At 46.0% G+C, this 13215-nt stretch overlaps 1 protein-coding gene across 1 annotated transcript in view; it reads right to left on the reverse strand.

Moving 5' to 3' along the window:
* Positions 1-13215, reverse strand: part of LOC124777451 — a 194850-nt gene that overhangs the window by 68901 nt on the left and 112734 nt on the right. Inside the window, exon 4 of the mRNA XM_047252867.1 lies at positions 2341-2828. Within this exon, the coding sequence (XP_047108823.1) occupies positions 2341-2828 (488 nt within the window). The remainder of the gene's footprint in view (positions 1-2340; positions 2829-13215) is intronic.

The raw sequence follows: 13215 nt of genomic DNA on the forward strand, positions 1-13215 counted from the left end.
CTGACAACAGAGTACAATGCTGGCCCAGGCACAAGTGTTTCGGAATTCATTGTTCAGCACACACCGTTGGACATGGGGAACTGCAGAAGACGTACTCTGCGTACTGCCACGTTGACCAACAACATCGGCAATTCCGAGTGCAGTGGGTACAGGGTCATCAAGACTGGACAATGGACTATTCGAAACGTGTTCGTTTCAGAAGTGCAGAATTGTGCTACGATATGAAGAACATGACAGTGAATTTACGTTTATGTCTTCCCCACCAAGTTCACCTGATCTGAAACCAGTGGAACACATCTCGTATGCTACAGGGAATTCCGTGACCAGCGAGCAGACTTCTGGTGCTTTATACCTCCCGAAACCTACCAAGAATTTGTCGAACCCATGCCATGGAGAATAACTACTGTTTTACTTTTCAAAAGTGGTTACTTTTGGCTCATCAGTGCATTTCGTCAGCTTGAGCTGTTAAGAATCCAGAATTCAAGGATTATTTTCACCAGTTGCAATGTGATTATCTGCAGTGCATGGTACCTAATCGGAGGCTTTCGATATATACTTGGGTGTTAGCTGCGAGGATCGATGTAATTCAACGATTCATCTGTAGTAACGGGTAGAAAATTTCAATCTTCCATTTGAAGAGTAAACATACTTATCCAGAAGTAACTATGGATAATACGAAAAAGTAGTGTCTACGTGGTCTCAGGCCAGTGATATGAACGGGAATATCACAACAGTGGTGTTTAGACCTGTGCAACATGGGCCCATATCGTTCACAAATCTATGCAGATATGTGAGAGTCCTACTTAGGGTTCCACAAATGGATCTGAGCACTATGGGACTTAACATTTGAGGTCATCAGTCCCCTAGAACTTAGAACTACTTAAACCTAACTAACCTAAGGACATCCAACACATCCATACCCGAGGCAGGATTCGAACCTGCGACCGTAGCGGTCGCGCGGTTCCAGAGCCGCCTAGAACCGCTCGGCCACTCCGACCGGCGGGGTTCCACACACTTGTGAAATACTACCAGTTAGTGGTATGTCAAACTCAACGCCAGCTGTGATGTCACAACCTCCACTTGGGATACAGATTGGTATCTGAAGGTACTCCTTTCCAGAGGACCAATCTCTTCCGTGTGGGTAGTTTTACCTTGAACGTTTCAAAAGTAGAGTGTGGAGTTGCGAAGCAGACTCTAAGCGACATCTGTAAGCTATATAAAAATTCAGTTATAGTTACGGTTACCATCAAAAAGGGTAACTACAGACATTGTAATTCTGTCAGAGACAGCAAAGGACTTGGAAGAGCAGTTGAACGGAATGGATAGTGTCTTGAAAGAAGGATATAAGATGAACATCAACAAAAGCAAAACGAGGATAATGGAATGTAGTCGAATTAAGTCGGGTGATGCTGAGGGTATTAGATTAGGAAATGAGACACTCGGAGTAGTAAAGGAGTTTTGCTATTTGGGGAGCAAAATAACTAACGATGGTCGAAGTAGAGAGGATATCAAATGTAGACTGGCAATGGCAAGGAAATCTTTTCTGAAGAAGAGAAATTTGTTAACATCGAGTATAGATTTATGTGTCAGGAAGTCATTTCTGAAAGTATTTGTATGGAGTGTAGCCATGTATGCAAGTGAAACATGGACGATAAATAGTTTGGACAAGAAGAGAATAGAAGCTTTTGAAATGTGGTGCTACAGAAGAATGCTGAAGATTAGATGGGTAGATCACATAACTAATGAGGAAGTATTGAATAGGATTGGGGAGAAGAGAAGTTTGTGGCACAACTTGACCAGAAGAAGGGATCGGTTGGTAGGACATGTTCTGAGGCATCAAGGGATCACCAATTTAGTATTGGAGGGCAGCGTGGAGGGTAAAAATCGTAGAGGGAGACCAAGAGATGAATACACTAAGCAGATTCAGAAGGATGTAGGTTGCAGTAGGTACTGGGAGATGAAGAAGCTTGCACAGGATAGAGTAGCATGGAGAGCTGCATCAAACCAGTCTCAGGACTGAAGACCACAACAACAACAACATAGATCAGGAACAGCAGAGGTCCCAGGACGCTTCCTCGGGGAACACCCGATATCACTTCAGTTTTACTCGACGATTTGCCGTCTATTACTACGAACTGCGACCTTCCTGACTGGAAATCACGAATCCAGTCGCACAACTGAGACGATACCCCATAGGCCCCCAGCTCGATTAGAAGTCGCTTGTGAGGAATGGTGTCAAAAGCTTTCCGGAAATCCAGAAATACGGAATCAACCTGAGATCCCCTGTCGATAGCGGCAGACAGTTTTAAGCTAGCAGGAAGTTTTAAAATGATGACTCACCTGAAGGAGACGTGTCCCGAGAACTGCCTGAGGACGCGCAGCCTGCTGAAGAAGGCGGTGAGCCACTGGTCGACGGCGCGGTGGTCGACGGGCACCAGCTCGCCCGAGTCGAGCACGCGGCACGTGACGTTGGCGAGCACGACGGCGTCGCGCACCGTGGTGCAGGTGAGGAAGTGCTCGCCGGGCAGGTCCTGCACCACGACCCACGGCCGCTGCGGCGACATCTCGTACGGCATGCGGAACTGGGCGCGCGCCGCGGGCAGGCGCAGCTTGACGCGGTCGCGACAGCCCAGCGCGCCCGCGCTCGCCATGAAGTGCGTGCCCGCCGCCAGCACGCCCGACTCGTACAGCCGCAGCACGTCGTCGCGGCGCGCCACCGGGTAGTACAGCGGCACGTGCAGCCCCGCCTCCTCGGCGCGCCGCAGCACCTCCTGCACGTCGTCCAGCAGCCACACCTCGCGCACGCCGGGGCAGAACACGGTGCACCCCTGTGAGGCAACACGCGGCACACTTCAGCATTGTCGCTCCAGGCAGTTCCACTTCGAGTGATCGTTCGGCGGCAGGCGGGCGCCCGCGGGCAGAACTGGACAGGTGTTGGCAATTAGCTCACGCTCAGGGACCAAGGCACCCGCGGGGGGGAGGGGGGTGGGGGGTGGTCAACCAGTGCTGGCAGTCAACACTTTGCACACATTACTGGCTAAATACGAGGGCTTTCCAGAAAGTAAGTTCCGATTGATCGCGAAATGGAAAGCACAGTGAAAATCAGAAATGTTTTGTTTGTAACAGTTAGCTACACCTTCCAGATACTTCTCTACGTAGTCGCCGTTTTGATGTAGACGCTTGTCGTAGCGTTGTACCAACTTTCCAATACCCTCGTTACAGAAGACACCCGCCAGTGCTTCCCGCCAATTCCCTACGCCGAGCTACAGCCCATTGTCTGTGCCAAAATGTTGTCTTCATAGCCAGCGGTTCACGTGAGTAGAGATGAAACTCAGAGAGAGACAATTACGGTCTGTATTGTGGGTAATCAAACATTCCCAACTGAAAACGATGCAGGTGCCCCTGCAGAATGCGGCTGAGAATTGTCTTGAAGAAGAAACAGCACGACAGTATTGTTGGCTGCATAGCTTTAGGCGAAATTTCTCACTAGGCTCTCGTACTTAGCGGGAGACACTATTTTCTAGACATCTTTACGCGCTCACTGTGAGCTCGGAAATGTGAAGAGCGACGTGATGCTATCTAGGCTCATACAAGAGACACTGCCCAACACACCAGTGCAAAGCTTTACCGGATTTTCCCATTGGTTTCCATTTCGCGACCGATCGGAACTTACTTTCTGGAAACCCCTCGTATTTGAAAATCGTCACGACTCATCGTCAAGACCTTGTGTTAAAACATGTATAATCATAAAGATATTAGTCACTTGAATCGTGTGTTTGCAAACCACTGGACATCTTTGTTCGACTTGTAAACAGTAATCAGCTACAGAGTGCTTCCTCTCGTAAGGCTGTAAACTGACTGTTAATGCAACATGGAGTGCCGTATCATAAATGTTTATGTCGGATAATGTGACTCATATAATTATTTGATACCAGGTGACACTGTATAATTGCAAAAAAAAAGAAATAAATAAATAAATTCAAATGGCTCTGAGCACTATGGGACTTAACTGTTCCGCGCGGGATTAGCCGAGCTGTCTCAGGTGCTGCAGTCATGGACTGTGCGGCTGGTTCCGACGGAGGTTCGAGTCCTCCCTGGGGCATGGCTGTGTGTGTTTGTCCTTAGGATAATTTAGGTTAAGTAGTGTGTAGGCAAGGGACTGATCACCTTAGCAGTTAGGTCCCATAAGATTTCACATACATTTGATTTTTTTTTTTTTTTTGGCCTTAACTGCTGAGGTTATCAGTCCCCTAGAACTTAGAACTTCTTAAAGCTAACTAACCTAAGGACATCACACACATCCATGCCCGAAGCAGGATTCGAACCTGCGACCGTAGCGGTCGCGCGGTTACAGACTGTAGCGCCTAGAACTGCTCGACCACACCGGTCGGCATATTTGCAAACTACTGATGTATTTCGTGATATGTTTTGTCCCTATCTGTTGCAATACTTTATGTGTCGCACATTTGTTGCCAATGCAAAATTATAGATTTTATATTTTCTACGTCATTTATTTTGTATCACCTAGTAAACTGTTGTAAATATTGGGTAATTATAGTTAAAATCCAGCTGCTCGCAGAGATCCAGTTCAAATGGTTCAAATGGCTCTGAGCACTATGGGACTTAACATCTGAGGTCGTCCCCTAGAACTTAGAACTACTTAAACCTAACTAACCTAAGGACATCACACACATCAATGCCCGAAGCAGGATTCGAACCTGCGACCGTAGCGGTTACGCGGTTCCAGACTGAAGCGCCTACAACCGCTTGGCCACACCGGCCGGCAGAGATCCAGTAAGTGAAGTAATTATCGCATGGCAGCGATACTTGGTAGAGATTCTAGTGCGTTAATGAAGAACCCATTTACCTGGAAAAAATTAGTTCCAATCTGAACCACGAGGTGCGAGGAAGACATATGAAATTGGTTCCATATGTAATGTGGACAGAAAAGGTCAAACAAGTGAAAAAGGCATAATGTTGATTTCATTATTAACCACCGCTTACAAAATTATTTCAGCGCGAGCACCTGGTGCCTGAAGATGGAATTTTTTTCCAGCGTAAATCAGTTCCACACTGCTGCATTAGCATACCTATCAAGTTTCGGTGCAGTACGATAATTACAGCCCAAGCTAGACCTCCTTGAGCAGGTGTACATTAATTACAACCACCTGCTTTGTGTATGTGACGTATTATTGTACGTGCTTTTTGGAAATTTATGGTAAGGTCTTACGGGACCAAACTGCTGAGGTCATCGGTCCCTAAGCTTACACACTACTTAATCTAACTTAAACTGACTCACGCTAAGGAAAACACACACACCTATACCCAAGAGAGGACTCGAACATCCGACGGGGGGAGCAGCGCCAACGGTGATGAGACGCCCTAGACCGCGCGGCTACCCCGCGCGACTATATGTGCTTCAGGAAAAGTTGTTAGAGCTATAATGACAGTTCAATTTGCAATGCTTTTTATGTGTCCTTTCGTTTAGTATTAAAGATATCTGATGAAAGTTTATGGTTTGTGAGCCGAAACTGGTTGTGTGATGAAGGAATTTTAATAGCTGCTATTGGCAATCACTTATGACTTTTTCAGAAGAATGAATGCAAGTAATAAGCTGACTTTGTATTACGTGTCTGGAACATGACATTTCTTTTTATTCACAAATGAGAAAATTTTCTGTGAAGTTCCGAGTTGTTGCAAGATGCAGAACGCTCATCAGTGCAGCACAGTATTTTTTTCATGGCAGGAAAAAGCTTCTCGCAACAAAATGCTAGCCCACAGAGCTGATGTTATCTGCATCACCTTGTAGCTTTAGAATCTCTTTTAGAACTGCATCAGTAATTCCCGCGCTTGAGCAAAGTGCCGTAAATCAGCCACTTATAACTGCCTTGTCGCTGGTTCAATAAATGGTGCAACTGAAAATGGAGAGCTATTTGATTTCAGTAAATTTTCTATGCCATGTAGGTCTTGGATCGTTTTTTTAACCTCTGAAGTAGCTGCGCATTACTTCACCATTAAATCATGAAATATGTGTCTGGAGGTAACCGTAATGATCAAAGATATTCCAGAAAATTTAAGTTCCTGCACCAAGCGGCCTCTGTAAATATTAGGTTGGTCCATAAGTTCGAAGCATTTTTGCTTTGCATGTTGGTATTCAGGTTCCCATTTATCGATTGTCATTTTTTAGTTGTATTCAACTGTTGCTATTTAGCCGGCCGGAGTGCCGGAGCGATTCTAGGCGCTTCAGTCTGGAACCGTGTGACCGCGACGGTCGCAGGTTCGACTCCTGCCTCGGGCATGGATGTGTGTGATGTCCTTAGGATTAAGTAGGTCTAAGTTCTAGGGCACTGATGACCTCAGACGTTAAGTCCCATAGTGCTCAGAGCCATTTGAACCATTTTTGTTGCTATTTATTTGAATTCACATTTTGTCATTTGGACGTAATGAGTGGAGCTGTGGACGGTAGAAAGTGGAGTGCCAAGTGGAGAAATCGGAACATTTCCGATGAATTCTTCAGTTCGAGCTGAGACGGGTGACATCAGCGGAGACGGCCAGAATCATTTGCGCCTTGTATGGGGATAGTTCCATTGGACAGAGCACTAATAGAAAGTGATTTTCTCGTTTTATGGAGGATCGTTTTGACATTAGTGACTCTCCATGTTCAACAAGACCTTCAGGATTGGATGAAGATCGTTTAAACACACTTGTCCACAATGATCAACTTCATTGTACTCGAGAACGGTGATCATTTCACCATCGTACGATATTTACAAGCAACGGGGAAGATTCAAATATCGGCTGTATGGTAAAATGTTCTAAAACAAAACCAAAAAAATCAGCAGGTGCATCACTGCTTGTTCGTCGTGAGTTGGCCCGTGAGTAACAGCAACCAGTCATATTCTGTATCGTTACTGGTGATGAAAAATTGTGTCTTTATTCTAACATAAGGGAAAGAAAGGGATGGTTGAGCCCAAACAAAGAAGCAACTCCCTGTGCAAAGACCTGTGCGCATACACAAAGGATAATGTTTTACCTCTGGTGAAACCGCAACGGTGTGGTGTTCTACGAATTGCTTCCCCGAGGTATAACTACGACTGCTAACATTTACTGTCAACAATTGAGACGTCTTACTGACGAAATCCAGGAATAGCGACCAGGAAGACTGCGTGAAGTGATGCTACTCCACGATGACGCTGCCCGCATTCTACTAGACTGATAAGAAACACTGTGCAGGAGTTCGGTTGGGAAGCCACTCCGCACCCACCTTATTCACTTGCTCTTGCCCTGTCTATCGAACAACCTCAAGGAATTTCTTCCGAAAAAAATGCTCATTTCAATGCTCGTCTGAATGCCAAGTGATTTCTCCAGTTGCGGGATAGAAAAGTTACCACAGCGTCGGCAGACTGTTGTGAACAGTGAAGAAGAATGTATTAGTGATGACTCTGTTATGCGTATCTGTTGTGTTTATAAAACTTATAGAGAAACGCTTCGAACTTCGGCACCAACATAATGGTTTGTCAATGAATGCATTAATTTTACCGTACCCACTAATAGTCAGTAGGTTCTTCCCTTGAAGTATCGCATTGAAGTTATTTAATACCGCGTTATATCATTGAGGGCGGTTGTGTGCACACGATAGAATAAGGCAGTGCAATGACAGCTGCTGGTCAGCCCACCAGCCGGAGAGGGAAAGGGGGGGGGGGGGGCGAGCTGCAAGTGGTCGTGGCCACCTGCGTCCGTGGGCAGAGTTGAAACAACCTTCTCTAACCGATGACTGGCTCAGATTGCTACCCATCATTCATAACACAAAAAAATTGTTCATTTCATTGTGCCAATCTTAATATACACTCCTGGAAATTGAAATAAGAACACCGTGAATTCATTGTCCCAGGAAGGAGAAACTTTATTGACACATTCCTGGGATCAGATACATCACATGATCACACTGACAGAACCACAGGCACATAGACACAGGCAACAGAGCATGCACAATGTAGGCACTAGTACAGTGTATATCCACCTTTCGCAGCAATGCAGGCTGCTATTCTCCCATGGAGACGATCGTAGAGATGCTGGATGTAGTCCTGTGGAACGGCTTGCCATGCCATTTCCACCTGGCGCCTCAGTTGGACCAGCGTTCGTGCTGGACGTGCAGACCGCGTGAGACGACGCTTCATCCAGTCCCAAACATGCTCAATGGGGGACAGATCCGGAGATCTTGCTGGCCAGGGTCGTTGACTTATACCTTCTAGAGCACGTTGGGTGGCACGGGATACATGCGGACGTGCATTGTCCTGTTGGAACAGCAAGTTCCCTTGCCGGTCTAGAAATGGTAGAACGATGGGTTCGATGACGGTTTGGATGTACCGTGCACTATTCAGTGTCCCCTCGACGATCACCAGTGGTGTACGGCCAGTGTAGGAGATCGCTCCCCACACCATGATGCCGGGTGTTGGATCTGTGTGCCTCGGTCGTATGCAGTCCTGATTGTGGCGCTCACCTGCACGGCGCCAAACACGCATACGACCATCATTGGCACCAAGGCAGAAGCGACTCTCATCGCTGAAGACGACACGTCTCCATTCGTCCCTCCATTCACTCCTGTCGCGACACCACTGGAGGCGGGCTGCACGATGTTGGGGCGTGAGCGGAAGACGGCCTAACGGTGTGCGGGACCATAGCCCAGCTTCATGGAGACGGTTGCGAATGGTCCTCGCCGATACCCCAGGAGCAACAGTGTCCCTAATTTGCTGGGAAGTGGCGGTGCGGTCCCCTACGGCACTGCGTAGGATCCTACGGTCTTGGCGTGTATCCGTGCGTCGCTGCGGTCCGGTCCCAGGTCGACGGGCACGTGCACCTTCCGCCGACCACTGGCGACAACATCGATGTACTGTGGAGACCTCATGCCCCACGTGTTGAGCAATTCGGCGGTACGTCCACCCGGCCTCCCGCATGCCCACTATACGCCCTCGCTCAAAGTCCGTCAACTGCACATACGGTTCACGTCCACGCTGTCGCGGCATGCTACCAGTGTTAAAGACTGCGATGGAGCTCCGTATACCACGGCAAACTGGCTGACACTGACGGCGGCGGTGCACAAATGCTGCGCAGCTAGCGCCATTCGACGGCCAACACCGCGGTTCCTGGTGTGTCCGCTGTGCCGTGCGTGTGATCATTGCTTGTACAGCCCTCTCGCAGTGTCCGGAGCAAGTATGGTGGGTCTGACACACCGGTGTCAATGTGTTCTTTTTTCCATTTCCAGGAGTGTATATGATGCACTGGGATACGATTCCATCTAAATGGCTTTCATCGGCAGTGCTCTTGAATGGAACCACCTGAGCCCATTTTCAAGCTCCAACTAAAAGAGTCAACTTCGAACAGGTTCGTCTCCCCGTTATCACCACAGAGCTTCTCCCACTGCGTTTTGGGTTTAGCAACTACGAGACAATGGATACAACCGTGAGGCAGACTTCGGTGGAACAGCGTCAAGACAGAGCCGCTCTTAAGTCTCGGCGGATCGAGAGGTTACAACGGCATGTAGCAATGAATTGATACATGAAGTATCCTCAAATGGCCGATGTGTGCAGCACATATGTATCAGAAGTGTGTGTGTATTAGGTGGTAATCATAGGAGAGAAGTATTTGTTTGTCGGCAGATAGCTTGTCGTACCTATCTGAAACCTAAGCCATCCACTTGGACACCAGAACCATTGATTGCAACACAGAAAGTCTAGTTGGAAAAAATCCACCAAAGACGTCGCAAAATGACATCGAGTTGAAGGGAACGTTGTCGTCGTAAAAGGACCTTTGCCATGGCCAGAAATATACAGTAGATAAATATGAATGTTTCTATGTGTTTCTGGGGGAAGTAGTTTGGCGGATAAACAGACTTTTTAGCAACAACACCTAGCACGAGTTTAGAGCTTGAAAAACCAAATGCCATTATCTGGAGCACATACAGGTAAAACGGATAAACCAATGTCAATAAACCACGCGAAAAAGAGGAGAAAAGAGAGGAGAACAGTTTGAGTACAGAGCCTTGCAAAGCAGAACTGTTCTGTTGAAGTCTCTGAGCAGTCAAAATGTCTCACTAACCACCACTGCTTGGAGACGGTAGCCTAGTTGTCTCTCACAATTCCTATATCAATAACCTGAGATCCAGCCATTCCAGATCTGGCCGATACCTGCGTCTGGGAGATGCACTATCGACTGTTTGAGAGGAAGTAATCATACTTTCCATAAGCCTTTTCTGACTGTAGACCAGAACTTATAATGCTATATAATATGTGTCTATTCTTACTCAACTCGAGAAAATTTTGCTCTCTGAGTAGTCTATTAATATTTTTTCGTGTCAGTGAAACACTGTAAAGATTTTGTCCCGTTGTTGATACTTACTTCCAATGATTTAATGCACGTACTTACCAATATTAATGATTCATTGGCTCATACTTTCATATACGAGGGTGCTGATAATCTCGCCATTGAGCACCCATAAGCTTCAAACATACAAGCACTTTCATATCACTTTCCTGACTTTTTTCATTCAGCTTAGTATCAACCCCGTAAAACGTTTTAATTAATTGGTTTGTAATAAGTAGGGTGGAACCCAGATCACTGATGCAGTCCAACCCTTTTGCATAAACTCCATACGAATTAATTAGCCTTGGAAGTCAAGCCACAGTGTATATTGTATCCGATCAGAATATATTTGCCTCTGTGGAAGATGAATCAAGAGGTACATGATCCGAGTGTCGGAAGTACAGGCATAACAAATGGAAGAAGACTTCCTGCAAAAGGAATATTTCTGGTTTTGAATCACCCATACGGCATCCAATGTTAACTTGCCACACTCAATCAGAACACAGAATACACCGCAAACAGTCTAGGATTTCTTCGTAATAAGTGTACAATAGTCACCTTGAGCGACCATATCCACTAACTTTATTGTGACACAAAACACAACATTTAGTGTTATTACCAACAGGGCTTTATAAGTCATACTGCAACCATAAAAGTGGATGGTGAATAATCGGAGTTTTTCGATGTGACAAATGTAGTCAGACAAGATCGTATACTGTCACCTCAGTTATATAAAATCTGTGCATAACAAGTCATCAGGGATGCAGTGGATGGCTGGGGAAGATCAACAATCTGTGTTTTCCATGTGCTACTACTCTCATTGCGGAAAGTGAGGAAGAACTAAGTCATCTGTTCTCCAGAATGATGATTGTAGTTGTTGTGGTTCAGTCAGAAGACTGGTTTGATGCAGCTTTCCGTGCTATCCTGTACAAGCCTCTTCATCTCCGAATAACTATATCCTTCTGAATCTGCTTGAAGTATTCATCTCTTGGTCTCGCTCTACGATTTTTACCCCCAAACTTCCTTCTAGTGCGAAACTGGCGACCCCTTGATGCCTCAAAATGTGTCCTACTAGCCGATCCCTTCTTGTCGTCAGGTTGCGGCACAAATCTCTTTTCTCCCCAATTCTATTCAGTACCTCCTCATTAGTTACGTGGTCTATTCCTCTAATCTTCAGCATTTTTCTGTAACAGTACGTTTCAAAAGCTTCTATTCTTTTCTTGTCTAAACTCTTTGCTGTCCACGTTTCACGTCCATAGATACTTTCAAGACTTTGTAATACTTAAATCTACATTCGATGTTAACAAGTGTCTCTTCTTCAGAAACCCTTTTCTAGCCATCACCAGGCTACATTTTATAGCCTCTCTACTTCGGCCATCATCAGTTTTTTGCTGCCCAAATAACAAAATTCATCTACGAATACTACTCTGTCTCGTTTCCTTATCTAATTCCCTCAGAATCAGCTTATTTAATTCGACTACATTCTGTAATCTTTGTTGATGTTCTTCTTATATCCTCCTTTCAGGACATCGTCCATTCCGATCGAGTCCTTTACTGTATCTGACAGAATTACAATGTCATCGGTCAACCTCAAAGTTTTTGTTTCTTCTCAGTGAACTTTAATTTCTACTCCAAATTTTCCTTTCCTTTACTGCGTGCTCATTGCACAGATTGAATAACATGAGGAATAGGCTACAACTATCTCTCACTTCCTTCTCAACCACTGCTTCCGTTTCACGCCCTTGAAGACTATTTCTTTAAATTTGGGTCAAGAGGTAAGCATGAAAAAAACCAAAACTAATGGTTATTAATAGATAAGGTTTAGATCCAATTCAGCTTGGGGGTTAGTTAACGTATCTAGAGGTAGTGAATGACTTCGGATCTCTGTTCAATGACACAGAAAATTTTGATGAAGGAATAAATCGATGAATCGCCTGGGTCGAACCGCAATGGTTAAATGCACACTGACCTGCAGAACCGTGCAATATAGAAAACAACGTAGATGCACTTGGTAAAATCAGTAGTGTTCCCCACGTTCTTGTGCGACTGCGAGAATGGACTGGAGCTAGACGCATGGTACATTCCGATATCTGTGCTAACAGACAACCAATACTGCGTGAAATAACCGCAGAAATCAATGCAGGACGTACGATGCACATATCCGATAGGACAGCGCGGCGAAATTTGGCGTTAAGGGGCTATGGCAGCAGACGACCGACGGGAGTGCCTTTGCTAATAGTATGGCATCGCCTGCAGCGCCTCTCCTGCTCTCATGACCATATCGGCTCGACCCTGCTGAGATCAGGCCCGATCTCAATTGATAAGAGCCGATGTTAGAAGCGTGGTGCGGACCCCACGAAACCATGGACCCAATTGTCAACACGGCACTGTTCAAGCTGGTGGTGGCTCCATAGTGGTGTGAGCAGTATTTACACGAAATGGACTGGGTCCTCTGGGCCAACGGAACCGATCTTTGACTGGAAATGTTTATCCTTCGTACATCCATATTTAAACTGGATGATGGTGGGACATCTGGTATAATTTTTATTAAAATGAAACTCCTCCAGCTGCACTTAAGATTTCATATTTATTTCGCTACTAGTTTCGACGTTGCATCAACGCCATCTTCAGACCCGTTCACTTTGATGATATCAGTTGTGTGTGGCTGTGTACTAGAAGTCCACGGTGAGACCAGTGGAAGGCGGGCAGCACGTATTGGTCTCGCCGCGGACTTCTAGTACACAGCCACACACAATTGATATCATCAAAGTGTACGGGCCTGAAGATGGCCGTCGAAACTATTAGCCAAATAAATATGAAATCTTAAGTACATCTGGCCTTTGATTGTGGCACCAT

This window comes from Schistocerca piceifrons, chromosome 2, assembly GCF_021461385.2.
Source record: "Schistocerca piceifrons isolate TAMUIC-IGC-003096 chromosome 2, iqSchPice1.1, whole genome shotgun sequence".
Lineage (NCBI taxonomy): Eukaryota > Metazoa > Arthropoda > Insecta > Orthoptera > Acrididae > Schistocerca > Schistocerca piceifrons.